Source organism: Dromiciops gliroides, chromosome 2 (assembly GCF_019393635.1).
Source record: "Dromiciops gliroides isolate mDroGli1 chromosome 2, mDroGli1.pri, whole genome shotgun sequence".
NCBI classification, from domain to species: Eukaryota; Metazoa; Chordata; class Mammalia; order Microbiotheria; family Microbiotheriidae; genus Dromiciops; species Dromiciops gliroides.
In genome coordinates, this window is record NC_057862.1 from 518214649 (window position 1) to 518233160 (window position 18512).

At 40.7% G+C, this 18512-nt stretch overlaps 1 protein-coding gene across 1 annotated transcript; it reads right to left on the bottom strand.

Moving 5' to 3' along the window:
- Window positions 1-17199: 17199 nt before the first annotated feature.
- LOC122739932 (60S acidic ribosomal protein P1-like) lies at window positions 17200-17547 on the bottom strand. The gene has a single exon (XM_043981663.1). It carries the CDS (start codon window positions 17545-17547, stop codon window positions 17200-17202), a length of 348 nt encoding a protein of 115 aa, XP_043837598.1.
- Window positions 17548-18512: the final 965 nt, after the last annotated feature.

Consider the following 18512-nt stretch of genomic DNA (forward strand, 5'->3'; position numbering starts at 1 on the left):
TGCTGGGTCAAAAGAGATAGGCAGTTTAATAACTATTTGGGCATAATTCCAGATGGAATACTACTGTGCTGTAAGCAATGATGAGCTCCATGATCATAGAAAAACATAGAAAGACTTGCACAAAATAATGAAGAGTGAAATCAGCAGAACCAAGAAAACATTGTTTATAGTAACAGCAATATTGTTTTAAGAACAACTTGGAGCAAATAAGTCATTTTAACTATTATAAATACCCAAATTAACTGCAAAGGACATAGGAAGGCACTATCTTCATCCAGAGAAAGAACTGGTAAACAGAGGTATGCAAAGAATGATTTTACATACACATACCCACACAAACATATATATGTGTGTGTGTATATATATATCTATATATCTATATATACACACACACATATATACACATATTTGTGTCTAATGGTAGCCATCTCTAGGGCAGGGAGGAGGGGGAAAAAGAAAAAAAATGTACATGATAACTTTATTATATACTTTAAAGGAATATAAAGATCCAAAAAGATAATATTTATACAGTTCTTAGTACAGTATCTAGAACATAGTAGGCCCTTAATAAAACTTTGCTCTCTCCCCTTCCCTAGTATTGCCTTTTCTCCTAAATTTCACCCTTCTCTGAGTAGCCTAAAATAACTTTGGGGCTTGTTTGTTTGTTTGATGGCTGCGTCACATTGTTCTCTTGAAATCTTTTTTATACTGTCAACTTTCAGTTCCCAGGCCCCTGCCTGAATAGTCTTACCATGGGAACATTAGACTCTGGAAATGTATTTTTCCCTTTCATTTATTTATTTTATTTTTAATTTATGGAATAAAACAACATTTATATGACTTAGTATAATAAAAAAGATGATTGCATACAAAACCACAGATCTATTATGTATAACAAGCCTGGGAGGCAGGTGTGATTTTTTGGGGGAGGGCAGGGCAATGAGAGTTAAGTGACTTGCTCAAAGTCACATAGCTAGTAAGTGTCAAGTGTCTGAGGTCAAATTTGAACTCAGGTCCTTCTGAATCCAGGGCCAGTGCTTTATCTACTGTGCCACCTAGCTGCCCTGGCAAGTGTGATCTTTATCCCTATTTTACAGTTGGGGAAGCTGAGGGAGAGAGAGGTTAATTGACTTGCCCAGAGTTAGACAATTGGTTAGCGTCTGAGGCCAGATTTAAACTCAGGTCTTCCTGACTCCTGATTCACTACTTTATCCATGGCACTACCTAGCTGCGACATAGTATGTCCTGATCAGAGCACATCTGGAATTAGTATGTTCAGTTCCTGGCATCACAGTTTAGAAAGGAAATTGAAAACCTGAAGCACCTGCAGATTTGAATGGTGAGAAGACTGGAGACGAGGCTATAAGAAGAAGTGTTGAAAGAGCTGAGAATGTGTATTCTGAAGAAGACAGGACTTAAAAGGACAGAATAGCCTTCTTCAAACATTTCAAGTGTAGTCATGTGGAAGAAAAGTGCTTGACCCCCGAGAACAAAACCAGGAGAAATGGGTAGAAGCTACAGAAAGGTCAAAATAGACTAAAGAAGAAATTTTCCCTCACCAGTAGAACTATCTAAAAGCAGAATGTGTTTGCCCCAAGAAGTAGTGGGTCCCTCCCCACTGGCGGTCTTCAAACAAAGGCTGGATGAGCCCTTGTCTAATATTGCAGAAGGAATTCCCACTCAGACACAGACTAGACCAAGATGAGCTCAGAAATCATCTACCATCAAGCACTTTCCCAACCTTAAAGTGTTATACAAATGTGAGCATATAGTGTTATTGCTATTGTTATTGTTACTAAAACTCAAAATTTTAAAAGAATGTTAAAAATAAATAATAAACTGAAATGTTTTTTTAAAGTAAAATAAAAATGGAATATACTATCATGTGAATTGGTAGAAAATACTAACATGATGATAACAACAGGAAAGCTCTCACTGCTGTATCATGTTAAGGCTTTTTTTTTTTTTACTTTAGATTGTGGTATTTATAAACCAGACATATTCAAGCCACACATTTTAAATGTGCTTTAAGATGCACTCAAATAAGCATTAAAAGGAGTACCAGATTGGAGGGTAGGCCCTTGTCCCTGGCCTAGAAGGTTCAGTCCACACTGCTGTCTTCTATGGCCAAGGGCTGAGGAGAAGCTATTTTAATCATTATTATTATTCCGCTCTGACTTGAAGAGTTAAGAGAAGAAAGGGGCAGGGTTCAGAATAAATATAGTCACCACCTATCCTATATGCCAGTCCTATGTCTAAAGACTTCTATGCACCATCCCTGACCCAAGGGGGAATCCTGAAGTTGAACCAGGGCTAAAGTTTGGATTAGTGATTATAGTAATGAGAGACAGACAAGGGAAAAAGCCCAGAAGGGACATTCTCATGGCAAAAAAAAGAACAGATAGTTATTGGGAGAGGCAAGGGGAGGAAACTAACTACCTGGGAATCTTCAGGGTAAAGAAGAATATCAAGAGAATGAACTTACAGGGGAAAAGGGGCAGTGGAATGAGGTATTTTTAAAAGCACCATGAGATTTCTTCAGTCCTAAATGGGTTTAAGATCTGTTGTTCAGTTGTTTTCAGTTGTGTCTAACTCTGTGACCCCATTTGGAATTTTCTTGGGAAAGATACTGGAATGGTTTGCCATTTCTTTCTCCAGCTCACTTTTTACAGATAAGAAAACAGAGGCAAACAGGGTTAAGTGACTTGCCCAGAATCACACAGCTAGAGAGTGTCTAATGGTCAAATATGAACTTGGGAAGATGAGTCCTCTTGACTCCAGGCCCAACAACGCTTTATCTACTGTACCACCTAGCAGAGGGGAACAATAATTAGACTTCACTACAGAATCAGAAGAACATTGTACACAATAACAGCAATAATTGTAACAATGATCAACTGTGAAAGACTTAGCTACTTTGATCAATACAATAATCAAAGACAAAAGGACTCATGATGAAGAATGCTTTTCACCTGTGCTATCTCACAGAGAAAGAACTGATGAACTGAGTGCAGGATGAAGCATACTTTTTCACTTTCTTTATTTTTCTTGGTTTTTTGTTTGTTTTGTTTTGTTTTTTGAAACATGGCTAATATGGAAATGCATGGCTTCATATGTATAGGGGGTTTTTGTTTGGTTTTGTTGTTGTTGTTTTTGGTGAGGCAATTGGGGTTAACTGACTTGCCCAGGGTCACACAGCCAGTAAGTGTTAAGTGTCTGAGTCTGTTTTTGAACTATGGTCCTCCTGACTCCAGGGCCGGTGCTCTATCCAAGGTGCCACCTAGCTGTCCCTCATATTTAAGGTTGATATCATATTGCTTGCCTTCTCAATGGGTGCAGAAGGGTCTGTGAGGAGGGAAAGAATTGAGAACTCAAAAATTTTAAGAATATTAAAAATTAATTGATTGATTTTAAAAACTATTTAAAAAAATAATCAGCCCGTCATCCTGGCCCTACTGTGGTTGCAGGAGAACCTACGGAAGTTGTTGACCTACATTTCTTTTTTTTTCTTTTTTTTCTTTTTTTTTTTTTGCGGGGCAATGGGGGTTAAGTGACTTGCCCAGGGTCACACAGCTAGTAAGTGTCAAGTGTCTGAGGCCAGATTTGAACTCAGGTACTCCTGAATCCAGGGCCGGTGCTTTATCCACTGCACCACCTAGCCGCCCCCTGACCTACATTTCTTAAGGCAGCATAAGGGGCGGCTAGGTGGCACAGTGGATAGAGCACTGGCCCTGAAGTTGGGAGGATCTGAATTAAAATCTGACCTCAGACACTTACTGGCTGTGTGACCCTGGGCAAGTCACTTAACCCCAATTGCCTTAAAAACATCCAGGGCCACCTTCAGTCATCTTGATATATATCTTGCCACTCGACCCAGATGGCTCTGGAGGAGAAAGTAAGGTTGGTGACTTTGCATAGCCCTCCTTCACTTAAATCCATTTCACTTTAAGTCATAACATTACCTCCCAATGTCATGGTCCTCTTCAAGAACAAAGGACAAAGAACAACAACAAAGCCGCATAAGAATTCATCAAGCCCCACACCATAATGATCAACAGGAAATAAATTAGGGGATCCTGTAGGATCATAGAGCTAGAGATAAAAGAGACCTCTGAGGTCTCTTTTCTCTGAGGTCATCTAGTTAAACCTCATCATTTTACAGATGAAACTGTAGCCTAGGGAGGTCAAATGATTCTTCTAAAGTCATACAGTTAGTAGGTGTTAGAGCCAGGATTAGAACCCAGGTCTTCTGATTCCCAAGTTAGGGCTCTGAACACCATACAGTATTTAAGCAAGTGGAAGGAAAGCCATGTGTGTGGCTCAAAGGGAAGCAAAGATAAATATCTCTAATATCTCTAATCTCCATCTTTTCCAAGGGAGACTGACTCCAGGAGACTAGGACCAGAGGCTGACCATTCTGCTCTCCTCAGAGAGAGGGGATACCTGGTTATAATTATATCTATCAGGGGCAGCTAGATGGCGCAGTGGTTAAAGCACCGGCCCTGGATTCAGGAGTACCTGAATTCAAATCCAGCCTCAGACACTTGACACTTAACTAGTGTGACCCTGGGAAAGTCACTTAACCCTCATTGCCCTGCAAAAAAATTTTTAAAAAAAGAAGAAGACTATCTACCATACAATGCAGATTAAACCAATGCCAACACTAAGCGACCATAAATGCTAAAAGGTTGGTGGAGGGGAGGGAAATGTGGATGTTTGAGAGAATAAAAAGTCTGGAAGACCTGCTTTGGTTGTATCCTCAGCACTTAGCAGGATGTCTTGTATATTGTAGTAGGGGGTCAATAAACTCTTGTGAGATCCTATCAGATTGCACTGGATTGGATTAGATTGAAGGTTTTGAAAGTCAAATAGGATTGTTGAACAGCAACAAGGACCCTGTTGAAGTTATAAGCTATGTGCTATGAATTTGTTTTCTAGCAATTCTCACTAGACTGTGAGAAAGAGCAGAGAAATCAAATGACTGGGGCTAACCAGATATAAAAGGACTTGTGGGGTGGAAACAGCAGATCAGGAAGATAAGGCATTCTAGTCTAGAGCATAGTGAGAAAATAAAGTGACAAACCAAAAGATCAAGGCTGAGTAAATTGGATTGGGAGAATAAGGGAGGAGACAATGAGGGCAAAGAGAAAGAGAATTGGAAGGATAAGAAGCTATGATCAGAGAGAATTATAATATTCTCTTTTTGGAGGTGCTACAACACTGATAGATGGTGAGTTCACTTTTCAAAGTGCTTTTCTCACAACAGCCTTATGCAATAGGCAAGGCAGATGTTATTGTCTCGATTTTGCAGATAAAGAAACTGAGGTTCTGAGAGAGATGAAGTGATGTCCCAGGTCACGTGGATAAGAAGTGTTGGAAGTAGAATTTGAACCTGTGTCATCTGACACCAAGTCCTACTTCTTTCTGCTATACAAAGATGCTTAAATGGGCTGTTCATAGAATAATTTATTCAGTCTCCCCTCACTCCTATCCTCACACCTCCACATTATCCCTAACAACACATAGATGACTTTTGACAATTTACATGTAAGGTATTTTCTAACCACAAATAGAACAATTGAAATTATGCTCCACTTCCCCAGCTACTTTCTCAGTTATTACTAGTGAGTGCCAATCCTCATACTCCCGATAGCCTCCTAGAGCCATAAATAGGGGCCTCCATCCACAAGATCAAGCCCCCCCCCCCCCAGGGAGCCCTGGAAACTACTGAGAAGCCAATTTGTCAGGCTTTCAGTTAAAACCAATTCCTAAATCAAGGACAGATTTTAGCCCACTGGGCCTCTTGATCCAAATCTCTCCCCCAACTCCCAACCCAACTACAGGAATAGACAGCAATTTGCCAAGGAGGTGGGACAAAAGCCAGCATCAACATTATGACCTCAGTGTCAACTGATGATAATGACAAGAAACAAGGGCACTGATACTATCAGTGCATGCCAATGTCTCACCAAGGCACTGAGTTCACTTCAGTCATCTGGGTGTGACTCAGCCTCTGCATTTCTTCCCCCACAGCAATTGTCGATTGCCTCTAATAGTTGCTTCACCTAGCATCCAATTGGTAAACTCATGCTAGGAGCTCCAAAGTCCTTTTGAAGAGCTGGAGCTGAGCCAACTGGGTCACCAAGATTAGAAATGAAAATGTGTGTCTTCAAAGCCCAACAAGAATTTCTATTGTCTTAAGACATTTTCAGACAAAGATATAATACACAGAAAATCATGACCATGCACATTTGTTGCAAGGGTTTTGTCTTTATTTTTCCTTTGTGGAGGAGGAGTTCAAAGAGTGTCATTGAGCATTTTTTTTTTTTTAGTGAGGCAATTGGGGTTAAGTGACTTGGCCAGGGTCACACAGCTAGTAAGTGTTAAGTGTCTGAGGCTGGATTTGAACTCAGGTACTCCTTACTCCAGGGCCAGTGCTCTATCCACTGCACCACCTAGCTGCCCCAGCATTTTTTTTTTTTTGTAATGCACAGAACAGAAGAGAAAGAAGGCAGGAAGGAAACATAGATAAGCATGAGAACTTTGAAAGTTATATGATGAATATACATATATATGTGTGTGTATACACACATATTTTTATATATGGAGTGAATATATATGTACATGTGTGTATGTATATATTTGCATGTATGTGTATATGTGTATATATTGTATTGTGTATGTGTGTGCATATGTATGTGTGATATACATGTATATATTTTTTAAAAAGCTGTATATAATAGGTTTTGTAGTTTATGCACAAGTCTCTTTTTCCTGTTATACTTAGTATAAAGGAAATGCTAGTTTTGTTTTTGTCATTGTCATTTTTGAATTTTACAAATGAGTCATTTTATTGTTTATAGAAAAGTTACGTAAGTTTTGCAAATAAAGCAAACTGCTGGAGAACTTTGAAAGGCACTAGTAAATATGTTAGGGCAGTGGGTACACATTAAATATTTAAAATGTGGTTTTCAAGTTCCCTAAGGAAAAATCATTTTATACCTAGAAGCTAGTTACTGACTTGAGCTATTTCTCCACTGGAGATAAACTCCTCCAGTGGGGTGGAATAGAAAAATCACAGGTCTCTAAGTAAAAATCACAGGTCTTTGGGAGCAGCTAGATGGTGCAGTGGATAAAGCACTGGCCCTGGATGCAGGAGGACCTGAGTTCAAATCTGGCCTCAGACACTTGACACTTACTAGCTGTGTGACCCTAGGCAAGTCACTTAACCCTCATTGCCCCCCCCCCACACACAAAAATAATAAATCACAGGTCTTCAAGTTAAACAACTGAGTTCTTCAACCTACTAGCCATGTGTCCTGGGCCAAGATCTTTTCTGACTCTAGGTCTCAATTTCTTCCTCCTTAAAATGAAGGGAATGGATCAAAGGGTCTCAAGGTCCTTTGCAACTTTAAAACCTGTGTTCCTAGGTCATCTCCCAGTGGAAAACTCACTGGTCAGAAGTCCTGAGCTGAAAAAAAAAAAAGTCCTGAGCTGAAGTCCCAGTTCTTTTTTTGTTTGTAGTTTTTGCACAGGGCAATAAAAGTTAAGTGACTTGCCCAGGGTCACACATCAAAGTAAGTGTTAGAGGCCAGATTTTATCTCAAGTCTTCCTGAATCCAGGGTGGGTGCTTTATCCACTGTGCCACCTAGCTGCCCCCTGAAATCTCAGTTCTGACACAGTAGTTAGGTGGTCCTGACAAGTGACTCATCTTCTTTTATCCTTAACTTTCTGAAATGTAGAATGATGATAATATTACTTTCAGTATCTGCCTCACAAAGCTGACCCTGTCCCCCTCAGACTTATTCTCAGGCATACTCTATGGGGTGTGCTCCAAGCCATAGACACACAATCTATCAATCAGTCAGTCAACAAGCATTAATTAAGCACCCACTAAGTGGCAGATGCTGTCCCAAGAGTGGGGAATACAAAGAAAGACAAAAGACAGTCCCTGCTCTCAAGGAGTCTAATGGGGAAGACAATGTAAATAACTATATACAGACATTTTATGAACAGGAGAAACTGGAGTTAATCTCAAAGGGAAGGCACTAAGTTTAAGAAGAACTAGGAACAACTTCCTGCAGAAGGTGGGACTTTGGCTGAGACTTCATGGAAGCCAGAGTGGAGATGACGAGGGAGAGAGTTCTAGGCATGGGAGACAGCCAGTGAAAATGCTCAAAGTTCAAAGATGGGAGTGCCCTGTGTAAAGAACAGCCAGGAGACCAGCATCCCTGGGAGTAAGGTGCAAGAAGACTGGGAAAGGGGCAGCTAGGTGGAGCAGTGGATAAAGCACTGGCTCTGGAGCCAGGAGGACTTGAGTTCAAATCCAGCCTCAGATACTTGACACTCACTAGCTGTGTGACCCTGGACAAGTCACTTAACCCTGATTGTCTCACCAAAAAAAAAAAAAAAAAAAGAAGACTGGGAAAGTTGGAAAGGGCCAGGTGATAAAAAAATTTTGAACACCAAATAAAAGCTTTTAAATTTTATCTAGGAGCTGATGGTATTTATTGAATTGAGGGAGAGGGTGTAATATGCTAAGACCTGTACTTTAAGAAGATCATACAGCTGGGTGGAGAATGGATTGGAGTGGGGAGAGGCTTGAGGCGATGAGGGCCTGCACTAGCATGGTGACCATGTCTGAGGAGAGAAGAGGACTCACCTTAGAGATCTTACAAAAGTAATGTACAAAATCTTTTTTTGGGGGGGGGGGGCAATGAGGGTTAAGTGACTTGCTCAAGGTCACATACAGTCAATAAGTGTCAGGTGTCTGAGGTCATATTTGAACTCAGGTCCTCCTGAATCCAGGGCCAGTGCTTTATCTACTGCACCACCTAGTTGCCCCCATATTTTTCCCCCAATAGAATTCAAGCACCTTGAGGACAGTAACTGTTTCATCATTTTTCTAGCTGCAGTGCTTAGGATACTGCCTGTCAACATAATAAATGCTTAATAAAAGCCTATTGACTGATTTTTCTATTCACTATACTTGTCAAAAGACCCAGGAAACATGCAGTCAGCATTTTCTTTGGGATAGAGAAGCAGCCAGCTCCCTCTTTGTGGAGTTCTAGCTTCTGAAGTAAAATCTCCCTTTTAAAGCAAAAACTCCTACGAGAATTTTGGGGGGAAATCCAGACCTGTGATTTCATTGGTAATCTCCCAGTAAGGAAACTCCCTCTGCTGGGGCAGATCTACAAAAGTTCTGCCACATTTAGAATTGGAAAGGGTAGACAAATTTATTAGTGCTACTGTGAAGTGCTAGCTACCCCTAGGTCCTTTCACTATATTGTTTTTCAAGTTCTATTTATTTCATTCTGCATCAGTTCAGAGAATGCTTTCCATGCTTCTCTGTATAATGGGGCACAGGGGTAGGGGAAAGAAGCCTAGTACTTATGATTTCAGACCAAATCTCACGTCGACTTTGGAGTCCATATTCTGTAACTGGTTTTGGTCTCTTAATCACATGGTAGGGAGGAGCAATTTTTATTGGCTCTGGAGCCAGAATTAAGGTACATTCAAAAGGCATGGCCAGTCAAAGCAAATCTTTTGGCTCTTTCTGATTCTTTCTGAGTGGGCTAGCTTTGGATACAGAGGGTATACCTTCAAGTGGGGGGGGGCTCTCTCACCTGGACCTTCAAATGGAGGGCCCACTTGCCAGCTAAAAAGTAGCAGGGATTCTGATCCAGGTACAGCTCTGACTACATGTTCTGGGAGACTCCTTTCAACTATGATTCTATGATCTCCTATTCCTCCATCTCTCCTTCCACCTCTCTCTATTCTCACAGTCTATCAGTCATGTTCTGGCTTTATTTAAATCACTTTCCCTTATCTTTCCAATTTTTCTTCTCTACTATTCTCCAACCCTGGGTCACCACTGTCTCCAACTTCCTGAAATGTCCAATGCTTAGCACAGTGCCTAGCACATAGTAGGTTCCTAATAAATGCTTATAGATTCATTGATCAATGCTGGAAGAACTTGATCTAACATGCAAATAGAATTCACCACATGTCCATTTTATCTAATCTCACCCGGGTCCTCCCTACTTCATAGAAGTCCCATTCACCATGAATTAATTATTGATCATACTCTCCACCTTGGCTGTTTCAAACATTCTCCTCAAACTTCCAGCTCAGATTCCATTCCTGTCTCAACAGATAGCTTCACCTCCTAATTTAATGAGAAAATGGAGGCAATTTATCATGAGCTCCCTTGTCTCTCCTATAATACCTCAAAATTTTTTTATGCAATCCCCACTGTCTCCTCATTTGTTCTAGTATCAGAGGATAAGGCAGCCTCTCTCTCTTGTTAAGGCTAGCCTCTCTGAATATGCCTTTGATCCCAAACACTCCTATCTCTTCCAGGAGCTCACCCTGTGATTTCTCTCTCATCTTTGATCTCAGCCATACTTCCTGGGTCCTTCCCTTCTGTTTCCTAAGCTGCTCAGAGTTAGAGCCTGGCATCACCTCAGGCTACTTTCTAACCTCTCTTCTTTTCCACATTGGGAAATTTTTTCCAACTCCTAGAAATATCTCTCTGTACTTAACTGACTTCACTTCTTCATAACCTACTCACTTCCTTATCCCAGGTATCTGGCTCTGCCAATCCACAGAAACTGCTCTCTTAACCTTGTATATAGGGATCTCTTAACCTTGACCTCCATAGAGGTTTTGACAATGTTGAATAACCCTCCCTCCTCTTGGATACTCTCCCTTCTTTTCTCCCATACTTCTACTTTGTAGTTGTTCTATTGTATCTGATTCTCTGTAACCCCATTTGAAGTTTTCTTGGCAGAAATACTGGAGTAGTTTGCCATTTCCTTCTCCAGTTCATTTTACAGATGAGGAAACAGAGGCAAACAGGGTGAAGTGATTTGCCCCAGATCACACAGCTAGTAAGTGTCTAAGGCTAGATTTGAACTCAGGTCTTTCTGACTCCATGCCTGGCACTCTATCCAATGTGCCACCCAGCTTCCCTCAGTCCTACTATACCCTAGTTTTTATCCCTAATATTCCTCTTCAGTCTCCTCCATTAAATCATCCCTTTCCCACCATTTAAAAATAAATCCACAAAATTCCATCTTGCTCCACCTTCTCTCCCTCCGTTTCTATCATATAGACAGATAGGTAGACAGACAGATAAATAGTAGATAGTAGATGGATGATAGATAGCTTCCCTTTGTAATTTCAGTGGCTCTCAGATTCAGTTATCACCTTTATAAAACAAGTGACTTCCAAATCTCTGCCATTGCCAATCTCCCTCCTAAATAATATTTCTGCATTGCCAATTGCCCACTAGACATCTCTACCTGGTTGTTACTGTTCTCTCAGATTCAAAATATCCAGGACTTAAATCATCATCTCTACCTCCCCCAATCTTGCCTTCATCTAAACACAATGACTTCTATTAATGCCACCACCATTCTTCTAGTCTTTCAGGTTTGTAATCTCAGAGAAATCAATTATTCCTTCCTTTCCCTCGTCCCCCCCCCATATTTAACCACCTGCCAAATCATATAAATTTTATCTCCACAGCGTCTCTCACATCTATTCTTTGTTCCTCCCCTCAGTCATCACCATATCTTCTTACTTGGATTATGTGAGAAACCCCATTTAAAAATTCCTGGGACTCAGGGTTGGAGAAGTATCAAAGGTCTTTATTTACATTCTCAAGAGAATGGGCCTATTCCCTAACAGAATGTCGGGAAACGTGAGCCCTTTTATCCTTTAACACGGCTGGCCCCTCCCTTCTTCCCCAGTTACAGTCTGCACGCCAAAAACCAGCCAATCGGAACATAGTGTAGCCAAGGGGGAGGCGACACAGAGACAGCCTTGGGTCTCCCTAAACTTCTAAACTCTAAACTCCTCCCCCACATGACCAGCCTTGGGTCTCCCTCATCATGTGATTCATTCGATGGGGAGGGGGAGGGGAGGCGGCTCCTTTTTAGATTGGGAGGAGCCCAGCCCCCGTTTGTGGATATTAGCATTTTAAGCTTTTGAGGGGGGGGGCCCACATTTCCCACAGATTATCATGGTGAGTAATCTCTTTGCCATCAATCTCTTTGTCCAAACCATCTTCCACAAAGCTGCCAAATAATCTTCCTGAGGCAAAGGTCTCACTTAGCTTGGCAGTTGTATCTTAACCTTTCCAGCCTTCTTTCCCCTTATCACTCTGATGTAGGAGGCAAAAAAGGGGTTAACAAAAAAAAAAAAGGCAGGGGGTCAACCGAAAAACCTAAGACCCAAGCTCTAATTTAGATATGAGCTTTAAGAGGGATTCAGACCCCAGTTAATGGTTAACTTAAGATTTGGGAAACAAGTCAGGGCCTAGGTTCTCTTACCCACATAAATCAGTACCCATAACAAGAACATATGGAGGCAGGTCATAAAGACTTTAACAATAACAATGATAAAATGACAGGCTATAGAAATTCAAACTAGAAATAAATGATAAATGAAAATGTTTTGAAACGAGCCATGGGAATCAGAAAGAGTCATGCACAGAAAAGGCCAAATTTGTCCCCAGATTCACCTTATGATGTGTAAACCCCAAAAACACACCTCCAAAGAAAAAGGTACCCAGAGGGTTGAAGAGGGAGGGAGGAAGAAAAATTTAGAACACAGAATTAGCTCAAAGACTTTAATCTCATCAGAGTGGGCTCATGGAGGGAATAACATTCACACCCAATTGGGAGGAGTAATCTATTTAACCCTATGGGGAAAGTAGGAGGGGAAGATGATAAGGAAGGAAGGAAGGGTGAAAAAAAGGAAGTGAGGAACCGGGGGAGGGGATAGTCAGAAGTAAAACACTTTTGAGGAGGAATAGGTTAAAAGAAGATAGAAAATAGAGTAAATATCATGGGAAGGGAATAGGATAGAAGGAAATAGTTATGATGATCGATTATAATGGCAAAACATATGGTACCTACTTTGCTGGGCTATTATGAAGAAAATTCTCTGTCAGCATACAAGTTATGATGAACAGGATACTATCAGAAAAACCTGGAAAGACCTACATGAACTGAAGCAGAGTGAAATGTACTGTATACAAAATAACAGCAATAGTGTAAGATGATCTGTTGGGAAGGATGTGGTTATTTTCAGCAAGGCAATGATCCAATATAACCCTGAAGGACTCATGAAAATTGCAACCCATCTACAGAGAAAGAACTGATAGTATCTGAAAACAGATGGAAACATTTTTTTTTATTTTTTTCCTCTTTCACAATTCTTCACTCTGAAGTTTGGGGGGTTTTTGACTGTTTTCTCTCACAAACTAGCTAATATGGGATTGTTTTCCATGACTACTCATGTATAACTTATTTTGAATAGCTTGAGTTCCAGTGGGTGGGGGGGTGGGAATGGAGGAGGAAGAGAAGTTGGAACACAAAGTTTTAAAAAAGTGATGTTAAAATTTGTTTTTACATATATTTTGGAAAATAAAATTCTATTCAACAGAAAAAGGTACCCGCCTCGGGGGTTGGCTTAGGACCCCAAGAACTCCAAATTAGGATAGGCCCTCACCTGTACCTCCCTAAAGCAGAGATTATTATAATGAGACTGATAATCACTTTATCTATACTATAAATATAACTATCTTTTCTTTTCTTTCTTTTTTTTTTTGGTGAGGCAATTGGGGTTAAGTGACTTGCCCAGGGTCAAGTGTCTGAAGCCAGATTTGAACTCAGGTCCTCCTGACTCCAGGGCCAGTGCTCTATCCACTGTGCCACCTAGCTGCCCCAGTCTTTTCTTTCCCTATTCAAGAGATACCTTTCTACTTTTATGGTTCTCTCCCTGTGGTCACTCACAGTATTGCAATAAAACTTGGGAAACTGAGTCACTGAGTCTTGTAATTCTTTTGGTATGACTCACAATAAATTTGACCCGAATCCCATTCCACATCAATTCTTGGTACATTTTATGTTCTAGCCAAGTTGGACTACTAATTATGACCTAAATGGCCAATAGACCATCTTCTTCCTCTATACTCTTTCCCCCATGCTTGGAATGCATACCCTCCTCATCTCTGTTGGGGGGACTTGCGACCTGGATTGGGGAGGGGGGCTAACTCACCCAAAGAATTGGAGCCTCATTGTGAATCTTGTAAAATAAAAAGAGATTTATTAGGAGAGAGAAATAACGGCCAGGGTACAGATCACTATGGAGACCTGGTCTTCTGTATCTTTACAAAACAAAGAAAGGAAAGGGAATTACAAAGCAAAGGAAAATGCAAAAAGTGGGGCCAGATAACTAAGAGATGATGTTTGATAACAGATTTATACTGAGGTCCTCCTGAATCCAAGGCTGGTGCTTCATCGACTGTGCCACCTCTTTTTACCTCTATTTACTCTTGATTAGGTTGAACTGAACTATATACTAAGTCCCCCACCCAGAGATTTTATCTTGTAAAGGAGCCTAACTTAAGCTGGATCTCAGCTTCTAATGTCCTTGCCCCTTTCCATGGTTTTCCTTGCCCAGATTGCTAAGGGCCACTGGGGTCTCATGACTAGGCCTTGCTACCTCATGCTACTCCTCCCTTCCTAAAAGTATAAAGAAATTTTCATGGGTCTTTTGGTTGGGAAACCCACTGTGCTCAGCAGTCATGGGATATCTCCCAGGTGGCAGGTTTGCTACTCTGTTATCTCCATTAAAGAAGTTTTATTCTTCAACTCATGGCTTTGATTTATATCCAGGACTTGACAGGGGTCATGAAGAGTCAAACACAACTGAAACGACTGAACAACAACCTTCTCATATTTGATCCCTCTTTATACAGACATGTGGAAGTCATGCCCTCACTACTAGACCCCTGGGTGAGAAAGAACCATCCTTGTCTAGCCTTCTAAACTTCTTCCTCTACGGATCAGACCATCTTCCCTTATGTGGACTTTGCTTCATTCATTCTTCTAGAGACCTGGATGACTTCTATCCTGGAAACTTCCACTCTCTCCTTCCCTTGACCATTCTCATAGACTCATAGAATGTCACAGAAGAAAGGGACTTTAGAATCCCTTCCTCAGAAATGTTAAGTAACTTTTTCAAGTTCACACAGCTAGAAATAGGCATAACTGGGACTTCAATTCAAGTCATCTAACTTTCAGTTTAGGGTTCTTTGTTGTTTTTCCATTACACCACACCACCTTCTGTCTGGGTTCATTTTTTTTAGGATAAAAGACCCCTCAAATACACAGTAAAAAAAAATTGTTTAAGCATTCCATACCCACACCAGTAAGATCAGGGTCTGGAACCAGCATCCAATTAAATGTGATGTAACAAAGACTTATTAAGCATCTATAAAGTTCAATATCATGCTGGTTGCTGAGGGTACAAAGATGAAATGAGCCAGTTGGGGAGTCTCTGCTCTTAAGATTTCAGCCTAATGAATGAGATAAGGCACAAGTAAGTGCAAATTAAATTCTAATTAAGTGCAAAGGAGAGATGCATAGGGATTCTTTTAAAAGAAGGAAAGAAATCACTTCTAGCTAAGGAGAACAGGGCAGACTACATGGAGGAGGTAGAAAATTCAGTAATATACAAAGCTGAATGTTTATGGATTATGAACAAAAAAATTTCTTCACAAATATATTTAACCCTTCCTCAATAACCTGTTATTCCCATTGTCCAGTTTATTATCTTTCTTTACTGTCTTCTCATCTTGTCCTACAAAATCCTCTCCTACATTATCATACCCTCATCTTTATCAACAGCAATCACTTGTTTAGAAAGGTACTAAAATGGATAGAGAGAGCTGAAGGACAGGAAGAGATCACAAGAGTCCATTTCCCTACCTCCTAGGATAAGCTTCAGTAGCATTCTTGTACAATGCTGACAAATCACTACTCTCCGTTGCATCTGGAGGGCTGGCTGGAAGGTGGGAAGGTGCATGTGCCATTTACAGGCTGATAGCCTAAACTTCTCCTGGCCAAGGTGAGTGAGGGTGGGGTCAGCAGAGCCCCCTCTGAAAAGTTGTCCCAATCATGAACTGAAAACTCAAATCTTTAGAGCACTAGAATGATTTGGAGTTTGGATATTAACCTCTTCTCAGCTCCCCTGAGGACAGACCTAGAGCAAATGGGTCTACCTCAGTGCTGGCCATAGATCAGGCTCTCAATAATTGCTCAATGATTGATTAAATTGATGGGGGAAAAAATGAACTTGGGCCAAGGTAGAGCTAAGTGACTATATAAGCCTTTTGCCCCTGAAACAGATCACCAAAGTTAAGCAAGTCAACGTGTGGAGGTGGGTATGGGAGGAGTTCAATGGTCTGTTTGCCAGCACCTCCCACATGGCAATATCAGCAGAGAGAAAGAAGGGAAGGACAAACCCTATATGAGATCAGATTCTGTCAATGCTCAGCATATGTGAATGACAGAAAGCTGGGCTTATTCACTTCCACATTTCTATTTCTGAAAAAGAGGGCCAGGAGGCAAGGAACCTAATGCATTGAAAAATCATGCTGCTTAGGGATATGAAAATGATGATAGATCATTCTTTGTTTTTCCTCAACACTCAACATATATTTACTCTAATACTTCTTTGATGGAGCTTATTGTGGAAGATGTTCCCAGTACTGGTACACACTGCAAGATTCTTGTTTATGGTTTTCCATTACTCCTCCACAGAAGACCTACCCAGCATACTGGTGACCTTCCACTAGTTCTTTCTACCCTTTGTGGGTACCAGAGCAGCATTACAACTGTCCATCTATCATCTCTCCCCTTTATTCCATGTATTGTATTGCATTACAAAAGGCCCCTCTTCCTTTTCCAGTCCTACGTCCCTGGTGATGTCTTTCAGGTCACTTCTTGAATTCAAATATCATTTGTAGTGAGCTATTCATGCCTACCATGAGACTCACAAAACCCAGTACAAACCAATAAAAAATTTAAAAGCAAAACCGGTTCAAGCATTGTGAAATAACTGCTTGATCCTGTGATTCAGAAGGCTAAGGAAGTTTACGTAACCCACATGCTTTTAGAACTTGCTTTTTGTATGCAAAGAACCTATGCATTTCTCATTGCAGCACTTCCTGGTCCATGGAACAGTTGGGTGATTCTGAAAAAGCAGCCCAGAGCTCTTACTTCCAAGGCATCCAGTAAATTTCCTCCATTAGTCAAATTGTGCATCTATGTGTGTGTCTGTGATACATTTCTTTTTTTTTTTTTAGTTAAGCTTTTTATTTAATGTTTCAAAAAATATATTTAGTCAAACAGACTAAAGCCCATGTCATCATCAGATTCTTCGGGTTCTTCTTTTTTTGCTTCCTCTTTCTTCTTCTCCTCAGCTGGGGCGGCTGTGCTAGCAGGAGCAGCACCTCCAGCAGGGGCAGCACCACCAGCTGCTGGGGCAGGTCCACCAACTCCTGCATTGCAGATGAGACTTTCAATATTTACATTGTTCAGAGCATTTGCAAATAATCCAGGCCAGAACAGTTCAACATTTACACCTGCTGCTTTAATGAGGGCATTAATTTTATCCTCCATGACCGGAGCCTCATCATCATGAAGGATGAGAGCAGAGTAGATGCAAGCGAGCTCGGAGATGGCCATTTTGGGAGATGGATGAGGAGAGACTTGTTTGTAGTGGTGCTAGTTGCCGGCTGAAGTGAGGATTCACCCCAACATGGCAGCTTCCAAAGAAGAACTGAGCACCTTGCAGACAACTGAAGAGAAAGTGTGATACATTTCTATAACCCAATGTTCACCTTTACTGGCACACCAGCAACTCTGTTCAGACCCAAAGTCAATGAGTCAGTTAGTCAATAAACATTTATTAAGTGCCTACTATGCACCCTTGAGAAGCTCACAACCCAATGGGAAAAACAACATGCAAACAAACAACCATGTACAAAAAAAAACTATATAGAGGATAAATAGGAAATAATCTTTTTCATTACACAATGGTCCCACCTCCTTTTCCAGTACTGCAACTCTTTGGTGATGTCTTTCAGGCTACATCTTGAATGCAAGTCATCATTTGTAATGTACCTACTCATACCTACCATGAGACCCACAAAACTCACAAAAATTGGAAAAAGCTTCTTGTAGAAGGTGGGATTTTAACCAGGACTGGAAAGAAACCAAGGAAGCCAGGAGGCATAGTAAATTGATACATAAACTCCTAGAATCTTAGAACTAAAAGACCTCTTAAAAGTTAGAAATTTAATTCTATTTTATTCTATTCAACAAACATTAAGTCAGCATGTCACCTCTTAAAATTTAAATGAGGGGACAGCTAGGTGACACAGTGGATAGAGCACCGACCCTGGAGTCAGGAGTACCTGAGTTCAAATCCGGCCTCAGACACTTAACACTTACTAGCTGTGTGACCCTGGGCAAGTCACTTAACCCCAGTTGCCTCATTAAAAAAAAAAAAGTTAAAAAAAGTTAAATGAAATTTTTCAAGTTCTAAACTGGTTACCTAGTCTAACTTCTCCCATTAACTACAGAAAGAAAATCAATTAAATTGAATTAACTAATTAACTACAGAGAGAAAACTGAGCCCAATATGACAT

Coding starts and splice junctions, on each gene's coding strand:
- LOC122739932 (XM_043981663.1), bottom strand. CDS start 17,547: ATGGCCATCTCCGAGCTCGCTTGCATCTACTCTGCTCTCATCCTTCAT.